This window comes from Rhopalosiphum padi, chromosome 2 (genome assembly GCF_020882245.1).
Source record: "Rhopalosiphum padi isolate XX-2018 chromosome 2, ASM2088224v1, whole genome shotgun sequence".
Lineage (NCBI taxonomy): Eukaryota > Metazoa > Arthropoda > Insecta > Hemiptera > Aphididae > Rhopalosiphum > Rhopalosiphum padi.
The window spans coordinates 63,635,370-63,660,710 of NC_083598.1; the positions used below are offsets into that span (position 1 = coordinate 63,635,370).

The 25,341-nt window shown below is 28.7% G+C and overlaps 1 protein-coding gene across 2 annotated transcripts in view; it reads right to left on the minus strand.

Annotated features, from left to right (window-relative positions):
- Window positions 1–25,341, minus strand: part of LOC132920542 (discoidin domain-containing receptor 2-like) — a 158,220-nt gene that overhangs the window by 58,044 nt on the left and 74,835 nt on the right. For both annotated transcript variants that reach the window (XM_060983016.1, XM_060983015.1), the window contains one exon: window positions 19,564–19,669. In XM_060983016.1, coding sequence (XP_060838999.1) covers window positions 19,564–19,669 — 106 coding nt within the window. The remainder of the gene's footprint in view (window positions 1–19,563; window positions 19,670–25,341) is intronic.

Genomic DNA, 25,341 nt, shown 5'->3' on the forward strand with positions numbered 1-25,341 from the left:
CAGTTTTTTTACCCTCTCGTAAATGTTAATTATTAAAGATTTCGGAGTTATAAATACTTAATCAAATGTCTTATCTCTGCTTATTATGAATACAGTGGATATAGCGTGACGTTTCTTGGTTTTATTCAGACCTTATATCCTAGGCTTCCGACCGTTGCGACCAATATGACTAAATAAATACGTGACAATAATAACAACTCGAGGCTATATTATTCGAAAATAGCATGTTACTTAGTCGAAAAGCCACAAAGGTAAATAATTACAAAAATGGAAAAGGACGAGTGCCAAAGAGATTTACTTTGAAATATATACGTATATATATATATGTATATATTTTTGTATTAATTTAAATTTCTTGGCTTTTCTTCATTAGTTATTAGTATAATACAATTATACTTCTAAAACACACACATATAGAATGGGTATGTCATAATATATGTGTTATTATTTATTAGTGTCGTCTTTGTGAAAACACACGAGTGAAGCTATGCATATTAATGTATAACTAAAACAAATCATGTATAATATATCGTTTGATGTTGCTAAAATTATTGTTCTCGAATGATAGTATATTATAATGTTTTGTGCAATGAAATTTCACAAGCTTATACGAACGTCGTTTTAAATTTATATAATGCACATAGATATTGTTCAAAACTCAAATATTTGTAAATCGAAATTACAATATAATATTAAGACAAAACAAACGAGTATTTTAAGTTTGATATTAATAACAAAAATATAGAAAACACAAGTGGATAACAAATAATGTTGTTTGACTTTGGCTGTAATATTATAATTTACGGAGCACCGGAATGTGATACGTGCCATAATTTTGAAGATTTGTTATTAAATCCGACCTCGCCGGCGAATTAATGACGTATTATGAATTTATGTCTTCATATAGAATTTCGAAATATATGAATTGGTTTCGAAATGTCCAAATTGGTTTACGGGTTTTTACAAGAGATATGCCCGAATTGTTTCCTATGTAGTGTAAATATTTAAATTATATTAAAATTTGCAATCTCATCATTTTATATCATTTCAAGAATTATCCACATTTAATAAGTATGGTTAGGCTTAGGAATATAAATATTTTTTATTTTTATGTTCATATTAATATTTATATAATCTTACATATACATATGAATTGCAGAAACAAGATTATTAGATAATCTGAAACATAATAACTAAATATAACGTGTTATTTCGAATTTTTCTTTTACGAATAATTAAATTTACAAATGTTTGAAATTTGTATTTTATTTGTAAATTATTAAGAAATAATTCGCATGTGTGCTGAAAAATGATCAGGAATTTCTATGTAATTGGTCAGAAACTATGGCGGTTTTTGATCCAAGTCCGTCGTACAAAAGGAATCGGGATATTATAAAATATGATAATACGCACAAGTATAAGATGGATTACTATCTATTTATATATTATATTGTACGATAATAATATAATACGTACCTACTACACATATTATTATTATATTACAATGGTATGTGCAGTGCACGGTCTCGACGATAATCGATATTACACCGTACAATATTACAATATAATATACACAATACCTATATATACACTATATTAACCGATATAGGCATTTACAGAGGTGCATTACACCTTACCCTCGTCACACACACGAGGATATTACATACGTTATTATATACATATTCTGCGATCTTCCTCGGGATCCTATTATTATCTTTTCCAGCGGTTGGCTTAGTGTATATATATATATAAATCTCCGTTCCGCCGCGTGTATAATGTCTCGGGGCTTATCCGCCGAACGGTTTCTAACGCCTAACCTCGCGCGTGCACACCGTCTTGGTTTTCGTCGTCGTCGTCGTCGTCGTCGTCGTCATTGTTATCCGCGAGACATGTGGCGTTTATTTACACGGTCGCCGGAGCACGCGTCACCGTCAAAACTCGATTGGCACGCGAGCTCCTCGTATACGAGACGAGCGACGAACGATATTATAACAAACGATGACGATAATAGATATTATATTATATAATATAATAAATATTATGTTGTTCGCCGTAGTTTCTCTCCCGCGATTTCACCGACCACCCCAGCAACGTGTGCGGTATAGCGTGGTATAATTATAATAGATGCGTCGACCCGGTATATACCACGGTACATAATTCTAATTCGGGAGGTATTCGCGTATTACGTCACACAATACGCGCGTTGTTTAGATTGTAATAAGATGAAACGCTATTTCGTGATTATACTCGTACGCGTAAATAGATATTCTTACTGACACGCTTTATCGGTGTGATTCAAATTACCAGCTTATAGTTTGTCCATTATTCCCACAGTCTCGTGTGTACCGGTAGCGCCTTATACGTGCGGTTTGTAGTCAAAAATAATCTTGTAACGTCTAAATACAGTGTTTGAGAATAACAGACAACTAAAAACTTGATCATCCGATTTGGATGTCAAAATATGGTAATAACTGTACAAATAGGTTTTTTTTTAACACCGTCTAATATTAGTCTATACAGTCAAAAATTAACGTCGGCACATTTCGTTATGAACAAACCGTTTATTACTCGTGCTGTGCATTGCAAGTGTCAAAAATATACTATAAAAAAACACACTGTCACCCATCTTATAAAAAGGAATCTCGTTCCACGTGAAGGTCTTACCGAAATAACATTTATTGTGACCTTTAATTCTGAACGAATATAATGCATAATATTAAACTTAACAATAACAATGCCAGACAGGGTTTTATTGATATCATCCCAAATGCTACACCCTTCTACACCATCACATGCACGAGATCGCTCGCATATCAGGTAAAATAGTAAACGCACATTATAATACGACGCATTCGTCTCCGGCGCCTATTTTGTTTGTGTACCCACGTGTGAACGTCTGTACGGTGATTTTAATGGCGAATTCGTGTTGCATTTCCATTTCCATTTTCGCTCCGGCGTCCGATGAATAAATGCCACCACACATCCCCTTTTATTATATATGTATAAATGTTTAAATGCATATGCGTTCTGTATAGGTCTATGTACATATTATATAGTTTAATAGTTATAATAAAAATATATCCGTATACCTGTATACATATATATATATATAATTATATAAAATAAGTTGGCATAATATGCAATATTCAATATGCGCATGCAGGAGTCTTGTATAAGTGCCATTGACAAATAAATCCACCGGCGTGGCGTTAATGACAGAATGAGTGTGAAAAACAAATATTATAATATATATGCACAGGAGTCCGTATACCTACAATAAAATAAAACTGTTTGGGTTTTAAATATTTTATTTTCTCCCAGCGCACTCACGTATATTAAAAACTTATAAAAATATACATCACACTCGATCTCTGTATAGTTATTATTATTTTCGTTCGGAGTACACCTAGAGGTATATAGTTTTTTTTTCTTTTAAGAAAATAATAAACCCAACACACCAGAATAAGCTCAACTTGTTTGGAAGACTTTCCTTCATTTCGCCCGCAGTTATGAACAAGTTAAATTTGAATGTTTATATAATATATAATATACTCATATACGTGTATTATATTATAATGTATGCATATTATGTTTATATAAATATAATACCATTATTTCCATTGAGTAAGAACACATATAACGTGTACCTTTTTTATTAAATAAAGATGATTGAAGAACCAATTTTCAATTTATACGAACCCTTTAGAAAAAAATATTTATCTAAACATTAAATTACAAACAAAAATTATATTAAATTATTTTTTCTTTCAACTTAATGATAAAATTATTTTTACTACAATTTCGTATTTTAGTCAAAAAAATCCTTCGTAATTTAAAATTTAGAATAAGATTTAATCGACTATTTTATAATATGTTTATGGCCATTTTTTTTTTTTTTTTTTTTTGAAAACAAAACCTTTATTATAGGCATTTACATTAAGAATTCTTAGTACAAAAGTGTTGGATTTAAACTAAATATTATATTTTAATCATAGAATATGTATATTATAAAGGTACAATAACCATTAGTGTTAGTAGAATAATAAAAATGTATTTTGTTGTTATTGGATAAACCATCTAGTGACGTAAAAATTAAATGTGAAATCATATTATTTGGATATTTCTGCAAGTTTGATAACTTGTGTGCACTTTTAAATAGTTAATATTTGGTACAAATATGAACTTATAGTTGTGAATATTAAATGTTATCATTTAATAAACTTATAAATTAACATATGACTACATAATACAATATTTATTATTCTATATTATATTATATTATAAAATATATAATATAGTTGTGTTAGATAAAATAAAATAAATAATTATGAATTTTAAATACAAAATAATACACTGTAATTAATTTTTGAGCATAAATCATATCATATTATCTGAATTCGATAATAAATACAAGTATAACAGTTAAAATAAATAAAGAACCATTTTATAATAATAAAAGAAATTGTAAGCTTCCTACAGGCTTCACATTTATCAGTGAATATTATAAGTATTATTTATTTCATGCGACATTAAATTCGTGATGTATAATAATATTTATATAATTTCTCTTGCTAATAATAATAAAATGTAATAATATTATATATTCAGTGCTATTATAAAAATAAGTATCTCATCAGCCCATCAGCGTTATTAAGCTGATTATAATAGCCTTTGTAATAAAAATGTAATACATTGGTTATGCACAGCTAGGCCGTGATTATGATAAACCTTTACCAGACTGCATAAATACCATGATATCTTACTATTAAAGATAACTATAAAATACGCTTGCATAAGTATATTTATATATTTATGAATATTTTTTAAAACTCGCAATGGACTAAAGTTGATACAGAATATCTTTCCATTATTCAGATTAAATATTTTTGAAGCGACGAACTGGGAGTTGTTCGTTTCAAAGTAAAAAAAAAGAAAAATAATAAGATAAGATATAAGTATAAAATCAAATATGCGTTTATCGAAACGAATACCACACGCTCAAATTCACGCATCGTATTAAAATGGTAAAATTCAGTATTAGTAGTTATTTTTACTCCAATTATAATATCGTAGATACTTCGTCTATTCAATTTTTTTGATGTTAATAATGTACAATGTAAATCGTAGAAAAAACACACAATTCTTCTAAGCATTTAAATAATTATATAACCATTTAATTATTTGTATACCTTATTCGAAAAATATTTTTGTAGATAGGTATGTTTAAGTCCTAAGAAAAAATATTCTGGTTAGGAACAAGAAATTAAAAATGTATGAAAGATTTTATTTAAAAAGTAATTAACTAAAAAAAAAAAAAAAATTATGACAATTCAAAATAATAGTAAACATTTTTTCAAGAATATTACTTTATATTCAGTCATAAGAATAAGCTATTCCAAGTGTGTGTATATGTGTGTGTGTGTGTGTGTGTGTATAATATATATATATTGTTTCGTAGTTAAATTTGTATCCGTTGTACTTTCGTATTTACTACAATAGATTGCATATAGTTTATTCGAAGACCCTAGTCACCCATCTTACCCGCACACACAATACCGTCACCTTGCCGTGACATAAGAGTCGGATAAGCAGTAGTTATACCAATAGATAAAACCAAAGTTTCGTCGTATCCTAGAAGTTTCGTACACGCTTTGAACCGTCGCGGTCGTTGTCGTTGTATCGCATCGGACGTAAAACTCTAGTACCCCCACGTGACCATATCATTATAATAATATTGTATTCTGTTATAAATAATTATTAATTATTACTACGAAGGCGTTACAAGGCCGGTTCTGTCCTAATGAATATCCATAGAGTGTAATCATATAAGTATTGAACCTAGGAAAAGTGAAGGTGAGTTTTTTAAAATAAGACATAGCAATAGCCGGTTGGCCTACCTTTTAAACTCGACTCTTTTCATTTCCTCTTAAAGACGATCAAGTTACTACCAAACCATACGATCATGGATCATCTTTCATAATATCAGTCACTGCCTCGTATATTGTTTATAAAATATAATAAGCGTTAAACTTATTATAATATCAGACTGTTCGAGATGGGCCCTTATTATATTATACTTTCGATACTGCGGTGTTTTACAATATACGTAATAGATACACGTAATGATATTATCTGTCGCGATATTATCAATTGATAAACTCTGAGATGTATATTTTGATTTTAATGATCAAAATATATTTTACGATATTAGGTTAATAATACAAAAACACGAACATAATGTGGTAGTTGAAATTGTATTCAATGACTTCCACGCTCGTTAAATAAATGTATCGGATAAGTTCAGTTAAGTTCAAATATATTAAATTATCATTAAACAATTCTAGCCTTTTTATAAAATTATATAATACATCATAGCCTATAAAATGATATATGTGGTAACATAAAATACGACAGTCAACGTGACATACACACCCCCGATGATCGAATTTATTAATATATATGGGGGGAACATCTGTTCAAATGTCAAGTGTTAGAATAATATATGTTCAAGAATGGTCTAAACAAATTACTATCGTTAATGTGTAAATTTGAAAACTGTTAAAATTAGCAAAGGGTATAAATAGTAATAGCTAAAATAAAGGTTAAATACTAGTTAAGAAGTTAATCAATTTTCTAATTAACTTAATAAGATAACGTTAGACAAAGAAGACTCTGTCATAAAATTGTTCTGTTAATTCCATCATTGTACATAAGTTCAAATTATGTTGATGTTATACAACATTTCTAACTGTATTCAAAATTAATTAATTGATTATTCTTATTTTTGAATCACACTGTACAAAATAATTTAAAATACAAGTAAGGAATTACATTTATTTAATGAAAACTATAAATTCATAAACGTTTAAGTACAGCAATAGTGTGTAATAAAATGGAATAGTTGGATGCATTTTTAATAAAATGAATAAAATGTTTAGGTAGATATTATTTAAAATATATAAAAATAATTTTTTATTATCTAGGGAAATGTTTAGGTTATTAAAAATTAACTCCTTTTTAACGAATTATTTTAATAATTTTCTCCGTGATTATAATTGACTGACGTTAACTTAACCTTATTAATTTTGATTTACCTAACTAACTCAGGTTAATTTTTTTTATTGAAAAATAACCTGTATAAGCTTAAATTATTGTTATGTTTGGATTACTTTAATTATTATTATTTTATGTTTTAAAATTCAAATATTATGTTACCTTTCTAGGTAACATGTATAATAATTTAAATAAAAATAATGATTTGGATAGACGTCAATGGAATACATGACATTCGAACATATGACCCGCTCTCTATTAATACATATTATGTCTACTATGCAAATCCCTAATTAAAGTGCAAAAGCTTTGGAAAACGGCGGTGGCGAGGTGACGTATACACGAAAAAGGGTCAGAGGGATTGAGAGGGTATACAGGGGAGGGTTAGTAAACGCATTGCTAAATACAATCTGAGGGATTTTATTCAGTTAATCGGCCTATTCAACAGGCATTTTAAACATAGCCAAGCAGTACGTACCAATGAGTTCAGCCTGCAGTAGTGTAATATCGAGTACTTATCGACTAAAGTTGTCCAGGCGTGTAAAATGTATATATAATATACATTATATAATGCATCAATGTTACAGTAGGTAAGCTTGAATTATATATATGTTGTGTGAGTATATATTATAATATAAAATAAAATACATACATATATATATATATATATATATATAGCTATAGAGACTATACAATATTTCACTGCAATGCTATTCAATTGTATACGATATATAAACAATATTATTTCCCTATTGCATAATAAAGGTATACTATTGAAAGACTAATATATAATAGTGTATATATGTGTAACAATTATATATATATACAGAACTTGTCTATATGCATGATTTAGTCTAAAATATATTATACGGGCGCACGTACGTGAAGTTGTGCAATCCACTTTGCCATAGCGATTCAAAATCTTCTCCAATATTTTTCGAGTTAGTTGCGAGAACTTGTGAGTTAGTCATAAATTATGACTTATAATAATATATCGATGCAACTTTTCGCATATATTTTAACAGATTAGAGCACCTTGGCATGAGTGGGCTACGTGGTTTTAGTCCACTCATCAATGTTTTACAAATCGATTACTTGGAAATAACACAATATCGTTTGAACGCACCAAAAATTATTATTTTATTTATAGCTCATAAAAAAAAAAAATGTGGCTAATTTACACGTTTTGAAAGTGAATTTCATGAATTATCGTAATTAACTCACAAAATATTGGTGAAGATTTTGTATTACGACGTCAAAGTGAGCGGAGAATTTATTCGGGCGCTATGTTATTATAATATCTGTTTATATAAACTATTGCCATTCACGAAGACATCATAGAAATAATTTAGGGGGTCATAATAGTAATTAATATTATTTCCATATTAATAATGTATCGTGGTTATTAATATACGAGATAAGTGCGATAATATTTTTTATTATTTGAATTCATGAAGGAGGGGGTATGATGATACGATACAATTCGTAGGTAAAGCTTAATTATTTTTATTTTTCCGATGATATCATAACTTTGTTGAAACTTAATATAGCAGTGTGTCGAAAAGAGAATTTAGGAAGAAACAATACCCGAAATAGATGCGTAAACGCCCATCCGGAACGAAAATTGTTTTATATGAATTCATATTAAATAACATACTCGTATGCTTACAAAATATTATAATAGGTATATTATTATATTAAAGACACGGTACCATATGCCAAGATGTGTCGAATACTCAGCGATATTTTTCATCTCAATTTCAGCCTCCCCACCCTACCATAACGACCATTGAATTGTTGGTGGATATTTTCAGTTTTCTATAGAATGTCGTGCATTCAATGTGGTAAGGTATACCGTATAATGATATACATTATAGAATAACTGCGATATAATACACAATATAACGGAACGTTAAACCGTTTTAATATTGTATTCATTACCTATACATTTTTAATACGTACCACGATTGACGTGTATTATAAAAGTAACATTATTAAACGTCTCACTATTGTAATCATACGTTAAAAAAAAAAACATTATTATTTCTTATTACGTAAACGTAAATTTTACTATGCAAAAAGTTTATTTCTTTTTACCTTAAAAGACACTAAATGCATATATATATTATATAATATCGTTTCATTGTTTCGGATCGGACCAGCTGGTCAACTATTGTCTTATACATTATAGTACGTATACAATCGATACTCATATAAGTCATAATATAGATATAGTTAGGTTCATTTTATTATATGACTTTGGGTGTAGCTGGTGTTCAAATGATTTATATATGACAATATAACCTGACCTAGGTTTATAACGGTTGCTATCATAATTTAAAATTTCAACATGTGAAATCGAGAAGAGCCGTAGTCGACACAGCAGGTATAATATGATATTAATTCATAATTTATTCAATTGAAAATGAATAATAAATGTACACATACACGCTTGCGATATACAATGATATTGTATATTCCAGACCCGCGCGACTATATAATTTGTAGCTGAACGAATATAATAAGCGAACGTATACCTAAAGCAAAATATAAACGAATTAAATTTCGAACGAATATTGTGGAGAGCTCGTTTTAAATTTATACATTTTTTACCTTCGCAGCGGGTAAAGTTACCTGCAATAATTGGAAGGTGAAATACGCAGACTCATCGGGATAATTTCGTTTCTCTCTATTTACCTCTCGCTCTCTCCTCTCCGTCATACGTCCATAATTTATTATGATATATAACATCCATAATAGGTGTATAGGCACATGCACTACAATAACGCGCGCGCGTTATAATAATATACTCACATCCGGCCGATCACTCTCGCAAAACAAACATGTTACAATAAAACGATGCCGCCCGCAGCCGTAAAAAATAATCTGTGGTCTTATGCACCGAGAAAAGCGTTTTAAGTTTCCGTGCGAACTTTTCCGTTGGCCCTTGTATAACAATCAGTTGAAAAATCACGCGGTGTCGTAACACAAACTACGCCGACGGGAAATTAAACTCAGCGGCGGGCACGCGTGTTTCTGTTGCACCCGAACAGACGGACGCCTCGCACATCCAAACTTTTTTCCGAGTCCTCCTATGCAATAGCTGTCGTCGCGTAAACAGACATTTCCGCGATGATATGTGAGCGTGACACATGTAATACGCCGCGGCACATAACACCTGCTCAAAAACGCGTATACGGGGTGATTCTTTTGATGTTTGTAATCATTAACACTGTTCCTGTTGTTAAAGAACACGTTTTATAAAATTCTAGAGATTTTTTCGTTATGTTCGAGGAATGTCCCGTGGGAATATAAAAATCTGTATTTTAAATGGGACCCCCCCCCCCCCCGTTCAACTTTAAATTATTCAGTGTATATGTTTTTGAACGTTTTAAAGTACCTATGATATTCAAAGTTCGTACAAGTAGTTTTTTCAGTTTTTCAAATTAGTTTACATTAAGGAAAAAATGAGGTGAGCATGCTTGGCGAATCATTCTGTATATTATTGTTATAAGTATTGTCTAATTATTATTTATCCGAATAATATACGCACATAGATACGCCGCCGTATTAAACTAACGTTGATGGGCACACATATTGTGTCTCTGCGAGCTGTCTGTCTAATTTACAATTACTCTCGGCTACACCAAATATCACTTAGGGGCGCGCAACGAGATTTATACGATGTCATATAATATATATTCCGGATCGGCGGCGACGACGACGGTCGTGCGGTGACTACACCAGCGGTGAAAATCTACAAAGTGGCCCAGTTACACTCGTTAGCATATTATACGGTCCCTCTGCTACAAACACACACACACAAATACTTGTGTATATATATATGCAGATTCTCGTAAAGGTAAATCTTAAGTGCGTCGTACTCACTCGCGTATAATACGTATTATATAATAGTACACATATATCGCGCGAGTGCATGTGTATTCTCTCGTTGTGTATAATACGATTCACTGGTCTAATTAGTAGGTAGCCGAGTCTGTGCGGACGAGAAGACGAGTATGCAGGCGACGAACGTCAACCGAACAAGACAGACAGACGCACACAGACGCCGCGTGAGAGAAACCATTGGGCGCTGTGGAAATGTTTATGGAAATATGCAAAATATTATTTTTAACCGGTAAAAATGAAATAAAAAAAGAACACATCTATAATACACCAGCGTTCTTTATATAATGCCTCTTTTATAACTTTTATAATATAATAATATATTCGCATTCTCAACAGTATATCCCCGTATCCGACTAGTTTCGTTTTAAATAATATATAATACTATCATATACGAATATGTAATATTATCATATATATATATATATATTTGTGTTATAGTATATTATAATATACGTATACCTACACAGGACTTGTGTTTTATGGTCCCTCGTCGTATAAAGTGGCGTTCTTTAATTATTTAAATTAATTAATAATCTGCATGTAAAAATAATGATTTAATATACAGATAATTTGAGTAGAGTCTATAATAACATACCAAATAGATAAAAACTAACGAGAGATAAAATGTATACAAATACGCAAAAATGAACATTAAAATGATTAAATATTCCTTTTAAAAATTATTCTTACGTTTAAACCAAATGAAATAATAATAATTATGAATAAGTTTTAGACGGTGTTACTTTTAAAGCTTAAAAGGAAATTTTATAATCTGCATCGAGAGAGGTAGGTATGTGTTAAATCATATATATTATCTAAAAACATAAAATCATATCAAATTATCGATTACTTTTAATGTTAAAATTAAAATAACTTTCAAAGTTGTTTTGTGTGTTTTTGTTTAAACTCGTTGGAGAAAAAATAATAATACTTCTTAGAATTTACAAAGAATCTCTAAGTGATATTAAATTATTTGGATTACAAAATAATAAATCGCAATTTCTTGGTAAAAATACAAAGTATAAACCTATTTGATAATATTGTAACTTTGGTATTGTGTATGTGTATAATAAATTTAATACGTAGTGATTTTTATTGATTTTCATGACTACTTTATTAATTATTCATTATTATTAACACTACTTAGTAGGAATAATATTGCACGATCACGGCATTTCAATATAATACGTAAAATATAACAATATATCTTATAAAATATAAAGTGCAAGACACATATACACAAGTTAATATATCATAACATAGTGTATATTAAATACACTCTACATTAATATTTATTATAATTAAGAACTAAACACGAACATTTTATTGAAAATGAAAATGACACTTAAAGATATTTAATAACAGTACATATTTTATATTCAATAACAGTATTTGTATATTAACCTACCTACATTTATTCAATTTTGGAACTTAAAGTTTATTTATACTAGTTATAATAGTTAGGTTCCGTTAAAAGATACACATCAACATAAAAGTCAAAATTGTGCATTGCGTATCAAATTTACTTATTGTTACATAAACCACCGATTAAATATAGTAATATTTAAAAAAGCTCATAGTCATTGCTATAATAACGTTCATGAGGTAAAGTTTTTAATATGTTAACTTAATAAATATAATGTTAAATTAAATATGCACCAAAGTCTTTAGTAAAGTTTAAAGTAAACACAAGTCTATTCTTACAGATTAAAACGTTTTTGAGAAAAATCCCATTACCAGTAAGGAGTGTAGGTATCGTAAATAAATTTATTTTTCAAACCTAGAGCGCTTGTATACACTCGTATGTCATAAGAAATTAATATTTTTTCTTCAAAATTATTATTTGTTTTCATTAATATGTTTTATATTTATAAACAAAATTAAATTAAATTGTGTACAAATAGAAATCACATTGTTAAAAAGTAGATAAATATTATAGTGTAATTTATAACTACTATATAATACTTTTTTATCATCATTAATTGATATAGACCCATCTGATAGATATATCCGATTTAATAAACCCTTACAAAATTTAACTTGGGAAAAAAAATGTATCAATACATACTATTTTATTGTAAGCTATTTGAGGGTGTCTTAGTATTGATCTCAAATATTAGAGACACGCGCATCTGTAACTTTATGTTCATTTCTGTCAAAATACAACGTTACGCGAAATTACACTTTTAAATCGGTAATTTTTCATTTCCATCGTATATTATAAAATACTTAGCTTTTACAACGAATATTGCACAGTAACACTAATAACTATAATTATATATCAGTCAAATTTTAAGCCGATTTGATCTGATTTTACATTACACGTAATAATAATATTATTATAATGTATCAAAATGTCGGTGTTTTTTTTCTAGGTTAATTATTGTTTGTCTGTAATGATTTTATTTTATTTACTTTTTTTTTTTTTTTTTTGGAAGTCATCCACAACGCGTAGAATAACCCCGACCTTAAAAACAGCGGGCAGACAGAGACGTGCTTAAGCTGGGCAAGTCAGAAGATTGTATTGTTGCCGTGGCCAAGTCCCTGCTAATTATGAAATAATGCCAGAAAGGTCGTTTAATTTAATCAAATCCGGGTAGGTACCGGTAGCAATAAAAGTCATGTGGTGTTGTTTTTCCCCGCGGAATTATATAAATAAGCACATTGTATTTTTTGTGTTGTTTTTTTTTTAATCTCTTCTGTACAATGTACATATTATATATATATGTATATTGTAAACACTACATTATATGAGACCACACGCGTATACACATAATATACTGCAGGGTGATTAACACTAAACTCTCATTATCTCGAAAAGTATTAACGTTTTTGATAGTATTTATTTAACGTAATTGTAAGTCACTGGCCTCGAGTTAGTACGGGTATTCCATACAAAATGATATAATTGAAAAAAAATATTAGATTCTGAACGGTGTGATGAAAGTATTGATTTTACAATTACATATGTTTTTTTTTATTTTTGTATCTGTCATCACGTTTTGGAGTAGAATAGTGCTTTGATTTTTAAAAAGGAAAATGAATCTAATTGGTACTTTAGAGAGGTCAAAAGTAAAAAAAATGTTAGGAATTACGCATAACCACTTTTCGACAAAATCGGTTTTTTATTTTACTGTTACTCAAAAACCAATCATTTTAAATACTTGCAATTTTTGCCAAATGTTTATATTAGTGTTATCAATTTACGATTAAATTTTCAAAATATTTTGACTTTTTTAAGCTATTTATAGAAAATTAAAATTTTCAATTTTTCTAATTTTTCTTTTAAATTCCAATAAAAAAAATTTGGCTTTCCAAAAAATCTTCAAAAATTTAATACAAGGTTTATTATAAGTTGTATTTATCATAGTAAAAAAATTCGAAAATCATTAGTCACAATTTATGTTGATAAGCATTTTAAGTTCGAATGTTTACGAAATATGTCAAAATCGCGAAAATTTTTAAGGAATTTTAAAGTTGAAAATTCATAACATTTTTATGATTTTTACCTAAGGTTAAAAAACGTAATACAAGGTTCTCCATTACTTTTTCTTCAAACTGATGAATTAATGCTGGCGTCAATATAGAAAACTTTTTATAAGTGTATAAAATTTAATTTTTTACGAAATCGCGTAAAATAACAATATATTATAATTTAAATATAGCTAATAATATAATTATATCCTACTAATTATCTTAGACTGACAATTCATCTCCGTTCAGAATCATTTTTCGTATCCAATGATACCTGTCATTTCATTCAAATTTAACACATCCATTATAGTGACCAACTCCCCATCTCTACTAAATATATTGTAATAATTTTTTAAATTAAAGCATACATTTTTAATTTAATATTCAATAATATTTAATATAATAGAATTTAATTATTTAAAAGTATATTATAGATACTTTTTTTTGGGAGTATTCTAGTGTCACACCACTTATCAGATGATAATGTTAATACAAACTATTAATTAGAAATAATACTCAATAGTTTATACACTAAAATTTTGTTGTTTAGTGACATAAAATTATGAAAAAACAAAAATAGTAGGGTTCCTCATTTGAAAAACCAAAGTTTCATCTCCGCAAGACACCCTTTATATTACATAGTACAACAAATCCGAAGAATTTAAGAATATGGTATTAAGCATGTCTGCATGTATATTGTATATAGAAATATTGTGAATTAAAATTTAAATAAATTCGTTATTAGAGGAAAAAGTGGGGTGAGTATAATAAGGGTATCACCCTTTATAATATACGCTCATTTTTATGACAGAAAAACGCTCGTCGTTTTCATTTTTCCCTTCATCCAAAAATTACATCTTAAACCAATACATTATTATACGTACACGGCTAATTATAACAAATTGGCTTCGCCAGTCGTCTAGCTCACAGCTGCTGTTGGTGGTGTATTATAGTAACGTAAGGTGGCCGTTACTGCTGCCACTGCAGGTATTAAAACGCGGTTAATTAATATATACGTGTTTCGACGTATACGTTTTACAGTCGGCTGCATTCAAGTGATGGGCTGCGTATAATAATGCTTAAAACGCAATTTATGGCTTGCACGCGATTAAGAACCTTATAAATATAATTAGATACACACACACACACACACATATATATATACACACATATATATATATACACATACTTGTATATAGATTGCGGTAATTCTAATGATGCATATATGTTTACCAAATACTGTGCGCGCCAGCTTAAAATTCCATTTAATTTCAGGGTAAAACTATGGATAGTCAGAAGAAACCGACGGACGTTTATATGGTCCGTGTATTGTGTATACCTAAAGATAGATCGTACCCGATCAATTATGTTTTCACCGTCGAGGGACAGGCCGCGGGGTTGACGCGTTCGATCTTTGAACATATTATGTTCAACAGAAATACTGCTGTAATGAGCGTATCTAAAACTGACTTTATTACTTACTGACTTACTTTTCAACTGTAAAAAATATTATATATGTATGCGGATTAAAAGATGTTTTAGTTTTTAGTAAAAATGTAACATATAATATAATGTCATAAATGAATACGATCATAATGAATATTGCAAACGAAAGATTTCCAATCAAATTACTATTAAGATGATACATGCCTATCAGTGACTATTTTTAAACTTTGTGCAGTAGTAGATTAATGTTACTATAGTGAACACCATCGTAACTGTATGTATTATATGTAACCAAACATTTCAACATTTTAAATGCAATCGATCTAAGGATAAACCGTGGAAATTAAATCGTTCTATCAGTCAGCCGTCCATTGGTATACCTAATGATGGTTATCCAAGTCAGCTCCAATTCAGTTTTATTTTTTTAGGTTTAGTTTTAGAACGACAATCACCTGCTAATAAATGTTTGCGATTTAAATATAAGTGACCGTGTGCGTAGCATCATACTCATACATTTGACGCGTTCCAATATGACACGTACGGAAAAACCAAAAATAAAACTAAATTATTAGGATAAGGTTCGATAATATATAATATAACGCCTCTGTCCACAGTACTGAGTGTGATGGTTGGAAATTGATTGCCTGGCGGAATGCAATGTGAAGCCTTCATCTAATACATCTCGGTCGGTGCTAAAAGCTAAGCGGTCGTTCACAACAGTTCATTTGATCAGCTTCAGTTTGTAATAACTAATAAGTAATAACCAAACATAAGCTCTATATTGTATGCATTATGTGTGCATGACTGAGCAAACTGCATTCGATGATGCAGTGTAGCTTGCGAGGTTTTAGGATCAATTAGACGAACATACACATATATAGGTTACACGGATTATATTATTATATTTCCAATGGTACCGATGAGTGGCGTGAAGTGGCCGAGTCGCTATGGTTCGCTAGAGGGGCTATCGCGTCGATGAACATTAAATACGTATACTGCGTATAGTACATATACTATATATTATCTAAATTATATGGGTAGCTTACAGGAATTGGACTTTTACAGTCTATAAAAACAATGAAGTATATTATACAAATATGTGGTATATGCATCAAAAGCGAATGTTAAAATAATACGCAAAAAAATAGTTAGGCTTACCGATATATTATTTTGAATGGAACTAACCATATAAGATAATAAAAATATAAATTAAATTGGTATTATAGTTATTGGGTATATAGTTCTAATACAAATAAATACATTTTTACTGTAATAGTATCATTAATTTTGTATTTCCCCCAAAAAATTCCGTATAAAATCATATTAATGCCTTAAAATATTCCGATATGTGTTAAAACAAATCACACGATAAGTATTATATAAGGTATACTTATTTTAAGCATTGATGAACTAATTATAAATAATGTGTGCATAATTATGTATGCATATATATACCAAATAATCGATTCGTATATAAATAGGGTTTTTTATTATAAATAAACTTTTTAAAGCCTAGCCACGTAATATATAATATTTTTTATAATTTAACTCAATTTATGATATTCATAACTGAAATGATAAATAAAATGAAATTAAAAATAATAAGAGTGATTTCATAGGCCCATTTGGTACACCCTTGTGAAAAAAAATCGATAAATTATTTAAATAACACGCTAAAACTTTTAAATACAAACCTCCCTCTCCCTCCCTTCGGACAAAAAATAATGAAATCAGACGATGTGGTAACACTCAGAATAGTATTTGGAAACTCTGCGACGACAAAAAATTAAACAAAAAAAAGTTAAACAGTATCGTCACAAAATTGGAACAAATTGATACATAAAAATACAATCCCTCCTTTTTCTCCTATCAGACAAATAAAATAAAAATTGGGCGATGTGGTAACACTCAGGAGGGTATTTGGAATAACCCTAAAAAAAAAATTGGAAATAAGTAGTGTCGTCACAAAATTGGAACATAAAAAACTACGCCTGTTCTCCTTTTATATGTATATAATATTATAATAATATATAAGGATTTATCATTACAGTTTTCGATAATACGAGTACGTTCGCATTTATTTCTTTTAAATTTATTTTTTTTTTCCGATGCACACATTTTTCTGATTGTACAGTTAATAATGTATTTATCGACATTGTTTTATTAGATTATCAGACGCCTCTCACTATTATAATATTGTTGAGATAATCAACAATTGTTAATCATATTACAACTCGTAACCGTATCTTAGAGTGAAAAATATAATCAAAAATTCCTCATAATACGTTCTATCAGTACCGATTGAATATCATTTCAACAATACAACAAACCAATTTTTCAAAAGTAAACAGGAATAACACATTGTTTGACTTTGTTGTACACAACATTAACTATACACAACAATAATAAATTAACCAACGCTATAGCAGTATTTATAAAAACTGTGCGTCAACTTGGCCATTTTTACTTTATATGATATCATGTATTTTTTACGATAAGTACTGTAGTATTCAAGTCATATTTTATTTTCAACCTGATAAACTAATATAGTTGTCTCGACTTTTACAAATTTTATTTCGTGAACATAAATCAAATACGTTATTGCAAACCACGATTCTAGTTAAAGTTTAATGAATTATGTGATGGAAAATACTTTCGAATTATGTTAAGCGCACTATGGTTGTATATTTTGGAACTTTTTAAGTTAACCAACAAACATAACCTTTTATTCCATAGTCGATATGATAATGTGTAATGATAGCTTGGATATTAATTCACTAATATAGATTTTAAATATCTCATAAATGTTACGATATTCCATTGAACGCTCATATTACGTTCTTGATTTATTATTTCAATTTATTTGTCATAGTAGACATTATTAAACACGATAAATACACTTTGCTATACTTTAATGAAATACAGAATTCTACGAAAAATAAACTAGATACAAAATAAAAGCAATAACAGAGCATACTGAATACGTAGAAAATAGTAAAGTCAACAATGTAATGAACATAGAAAAATAAAAATAAACACCTATCGAACGTGGAAAAATAAACAAAATAGTCAGGTAAAACACGTTTGTGTAATAATAGGAAACGATGGTTGGCAATAAGGAAATTGTGAGAAATAGTTTATGTAGGTACTGAAACAGGGATGGTTTCGAACAGTGGAGATAACGAATACCTATATTTGATAAAAACAAGCAAAAAAAAACAAGATCCTTTACGCAAGAGGACACGTTTTTGCGGGATCGCCGTGATGTCGCTTTCAGAATACAAATATATACGTATCTATTATCACTCGTTTCGAAGGTACTCTCGGAGTGATCAATCTAATACTGTACAGTATAACTCCTATCCATACACATATATCGTTAGGTTTATAGACCCATGTATACATTGACTACCTATATATATATATATATATATATATATATATGTATATATTATATTATGTACATGGCAATGGGTTCAAATAAGTTATCTACCGTCGTGACGTGTGTACACATTTTTTTTTTTTTTTTTTTGTAAATAACTACGTAGTGAAATTAATGGTTTTAGACGTTTTAGCTATAAATAACATGTGCTACTTCGTTTCGAATAAACGCGAACAATGGCTATTAAAGTCTCATTATTTCGGTAACTATTACATAATAATAACATTATATGGTCTTACCTTCCGTTGCTCGGTCCGACATTTGGCACGTTGTACGACGAACTAGCCGTGATCGCTGAATCTGGGATGGCACCGGATTCCATACCCAGAGCTTCATCGCATTCTCCTGTAACAACGAAAAAAAAAAATGATTAATAATCGTTTTTAAAGTTTTATACAGATTTACAAAACACAGTCTACCAAATCACGTCATATCTAAGAGTACTGTATGTAACTTTTACGTGGCGTGTATAAGAATAATAGTCTGGAAAAATAAACTTTTAATTTCGTAAACATTGTAAATAACTTGCGAATTCTGGTTATGGCTCGACTCGACCCAAAAGACACGAGTTTGCCAGAATAATGTTCGTCAAAAAAGTTTTTACAACTTCGTGGCACAGACGACAGTGAGCAAATAAGAAACACGGATAATTTTTTTGAAAATTTAATATAAACTAATGCTCATCGTTTATAAACGTCGAATGATAGAAATGTCGTTCACTGTTTATTAAGTTTCACATTGTTCACTAAGTTTGTTTTCATATTTCATGAAAGAAAAAAATATATGTTTAAACATATAATAATATTAAAATACAATTTATATAATATTTTTCTTATTTAAATATAATAAACAATGTACATATTTGTATAAAAATGAATTTATGAACGATGTTTGTATATCTCGTACAATAGGAGAATTACAAATAGATAAAATAGGTATGCATACATTTGGATTTAATATTTAATTTAGATTAGGAACATCAAAAATACCATAAGTATTTTCTAAAATATATAAGATAATCTATTTCAATTTTTATTATTTACATTCATTATTTTAAAAATTTAAACTATTTTTAAATTCTTATTTTTCCATGATACTGTGTCATTGTATATCAATAATTTTGAAAAAAAAAATTATATTTTCCTCGGTTTTTTATTATTATTAAGTATAAGGTTTTCTGACTATTTTATATTTCAAAACAAAATATTTTCTCTTAGAATAGTTATTTCTATACTAAACTTATAAATTGCAATTTCAAGTATGGGTGATCGTAGTAATAATGGATACCATTTTAAGAATCACCACTCTGCAACTTTACTTATATTATAATATATTCTTTAAATATTTCTCAAATATAATTAATCAATCGTTTGAAATATTCTTGTCTAATGAAATACTCAAAAATATAATGCGCGCTAAGGAATATGAAATTAAAAAGTTACGTTGCCATTAAAAAATAATGACGATAAAAAATTGTAAAAAATATTATTTTGGATTATATCATGACATCAAGTTATATAAAAATGTATTTTTAATAGAGTTTAAAATGTTTAACATATTGAGTGTAAATACTTCATAATTTCAATAATTTTAAGTATAATTTAATATCATATATAGGTATACAGTTGTAAATATTATTTGATTATTTATTTATTTATTTTCTTATGATAGAGTTGTAATTATTTTTGTCAGATTGTCCAAAACATAAATTGAACTACGATTTTATAGTTAAATATATTATACCTAGTTAAAGAGTTTATTGTTGGTGGACGGCAAAAGAAAATTTTCAATATTGAATTATTATTATGTTTTGTTAGTATTAGGTATATTTGTTTTTCTGAAGATAATATTATATTAATTGCAATTATTTCTGTTAAATCAAAATAATTAGTAAACCAACAAATCAAAATACGGTTTTATCTAAGTACATATTTGATACAATCGAATTACTTCAATGTATCAGTAATATTATCTTAGCCGGTTTGGTAAATATTAGGATTTCTGTTTTTGTTTCCTTTCTTTTATATAATTAACAACTATTATTATATATATAGTAGGGGTGTGTGATAGGGATTTTGATTGGAGCAAAACTACAGTCCAAGTTGAAAATCTTGTTTGAATAATTACGCGGCTTTGAAAAGTTTCGGGCATCGAGAACGTCATCTAACGCGTCAAGGTAGACATCTTGCAGACTGTACTGCGATGAAGTGTTTTGTCTGCAATGTTCGAAGGAATGCCACTCGGCTATCTACGTGGTTATGAGTGAAAATGCTTCGAAATCTTGTAAGGTCTCGAACGTATAATGATCCTCTTTGTGTTGGTAATTTCAAGAGGAAAAACAAATATTCGTTTCCACCGCTAGTTATTCGCTATTGTCCTTCACCACTGGTCCTTTATCATAAGACCGAATAAATTAAACTTCACGTTTCTTCGGAGTTCGCTGAAAATTTTTTCAGGGGTGAAACCTATTATGATTTCTATTGTTTTTTAATTACCCCGTCTTGGCATAAACTTTTTAAATCCTTTGAATTCAACGAGAAATTATTAATTACACTATAGCGGTGAAGTTATATTTTTTTTCGAGTTTTGATGTAAATATCACGTAAGTACATCAAATCATATGGATAATTTTTGGAAACATTGATTTGTATACGGCTGTATTATTCTCGTAAGAGTATTGTAAACGTTTATAAATTAAATAATCGTTTGCTGCTAATAATTAATGGTACTTATATTTGATAAACCTAACAATATTATAGCGACGTCATTTCTACATAAAAAAACATTCGTTCAAAGCATCGAAATTGATTGAATAATTACCATCCCCAATATTAGTCTAACGTATTACTTAAAAATTAAAATTAAATAAAACGGATAATTTTTACAAAGTTTTCTCTTTTATTCAAACTGTTATTAAACGCGTTCTCTACAGTTTTACAACAATTTTTTTGACGGCTTCCTTGTGGAAGGTACTTTATATAATAGCGTTTTTACTATGAAATATAGTACATCTGGGACCCATAATTTTAATGTCACCCAATCGATCCTTCCTAAAGACTGCCGAAAGCGACTAGGTCATGAAATTTACAGTACACAACTTAATATTCTGTTGTTTTTTTAACGTTTAGCCATAGACTTGTGGCGAAATTGAACTAAACCTTAATTTCATGTTTGATTTGTACCTATACCGTGTAATAATTGTATGTATTCTGCACATTCTTATTATGTAGTAAATGTTGACTTATCTGGTTAACAATATTTGTTTTTGCGTTTATTTACTCCATAAATAAAAATAATAATATCGATATATTGTGTATCGTGGCATTTAATATTTAAATTTCTTTAATTCTACTACACTTGTGTCGGTACAAATGCACAATTATTGGCAAGAAACAAATAATGCTCGCGAGCATGTAGAAATATTTATGTATAATAGATAAGTACACAAACTGTTAAGATTTACATTACCGGTGTAAGCGCATAACTCGACTATAAAATATACACCATGGTGTATGGCTCGAGGTGATTATGCATGGTGAAATAAATGGATTGTAAATCGTACGGTACGGTTGAAAGGCGAAAAAATACATCTCCACACACACACACACACACACACTATGCAGCTTTAGAGCCATATCATATCGTGTATAATAATAATAATAGTAATAATAACTTACCATGGATAGGGAAGTATAGTTCTGTATACTTTATAGAATATGCCTTGCGTGTCGTTTTTTAGTTGCATGTCACAAACCTACTCTCGTTTGGAGGTCCGATTATACATATATTTATACATTATAAATTTATATATATTATACAATATACACATATACTAGGCACCCCAAACTACCCTCCAAATCACGTCACGCTGCTGCGAGAGGAAGAGGAAAAAGTCGTAAAATTATACGATTCGTAAAAACAAAAATACCTACTATACTTGTACGTATAATATTGTATAGGTCTGTATGTGATTTACAACGGTCGTCGCACGCGTATAGAGAGGAACGTGGCACGGCACTTTTCTTTATTTATTTTCATGTTTTTTTTTTTTATATTATTTTAACGGTGAACACATCCATATGGGCGACTATACTATATTTTATATAAACGATAAGGTTTACGAACGATATCACGTAAAAATGTTTATAGAACCGCTGCAGTATGCTGTTGGTCTTAGATTTCTTATCAAAAATTAAGGTGCAGCTATAAGTAGCATTCCACGCACGTATTACGAGAGCCACCCTCCGAATTCGACTCTTTGAAAATAATGTTCCTGTTCGTCACTTACTCACGGAAATGTCCAAACCGTTATAATTTATTTGCGATGTTATTTTTGCTATTTTATAAATTGACTTATACTAGTTTCTTATATTATTATTATACCTAGTTACGATTATTATGTAATAAGTTGCTGTGTACGTCGTATATTTGTATATCGAATTTCGTCTTTTATTTTTTAACATTTTATACTATAGGTAGTATCAATAATTATTATTTGTTATACACATTTTAATACAGAAGATAATAATAATATACCAAAACATTATTATTTCATACCAATAAATGTGAATAATCAATACACTATAGATTCTGTAAGACAAAGTGTTCTCTCTCTCTATTTTTAATATATGTTTAATTTAAACTTATTTATAAATGTATATTATAATATTTTTATAATATAGTAATTTATTCAATTTTAATAAATGTATTTTCCCAATTTTGATAATATTATATTTATTATTTGTATTTACTATTTAATCAGAATTAATAACCATAATTCTGTATGTTATTATATACCAAAGGATTTAAAATGTGTTTCAACGTTCTATAATCTAGAATATTTGACATATTAAATTAAAATTGTAATTACTTCATGGTAATAATTATTACTGCTTTTTACTCGACAGCTGCGTATGTACTTTTATGGTAAGTAAATAGGGTAAACAATTTTGCAGTAAAAAATATAAGACAATTTATTGCACGAGTAGTAAAACCATTACCTATGTATTACTTTATACACTCAATAAGATATTATTAATAACATTGAAAACGGCAGGTTCACGTGGTTCTTTAAAATAAAGAATTGTTTACACAAACGCGATTTCGTGTCACTGTAAGTTATCATAATACTTGAAAATGTGCAGTATTATATTAGTTTTCATTTATTCATATCGTCTGCGTAATAATCAAACGAATGGGTTATGACTAAATAATGTCATAGCAGTAAATCAGGAATGTAACTTTTTTTTTTTGCGAGTGGGATGTACATTTACACCATTTTTTTTTAAAACCCCTTCTTTGACACAACTACCTAACAGTATTTTTTTTCATATTTTACTTTTAAAATATATTTTGCTGTAGTCCGAATGCCGAAAATTATTAAGAATATTGAACTAACTACCAAGTACCAAAATATTAAAAAATAATTATATTTATTATAATTTGTATATGGTAGAATGTTAATTTTTATACCCATAATATATATGTTGTATGCAAGTTTTTTATGTCTATATTTGTATCATGGTTTCCATATACGCCATAGGTATTATAGATACTATTGGTACTATAGCTACTTTTTACTATCATGGACGTTCTATTTACAACTTTGGTTTGTAATAATTACACCAATGGGGTACGAAATATTAGTCCAAACAATAAATCATAACAATTAATATTTGATAATTATTTCTATAAAAATGTCAATAAAATAAAAATTAAATCTGATAAACAAAGAATAATATATAATTCTGTTTTGATTTACTTTTTGATAATAAACTATATTATTTTATTTTATAAATGCACAGTTTGTTATAAAATTAATTTTATCTTATTAAATTGAATTAGTTAATGAAAAATAGGAAAAACCTATACGTACCGATAATGATTTATAAATGGCCTTCACACATTTTTACACCAATTATGAAAAAACTTAAATGACACTAACGCATTAAATGGACATTGAAAATGAAAACGTTAACACAGAAGGGCTTGAAAAGCAGTCTACGACATATTAATGG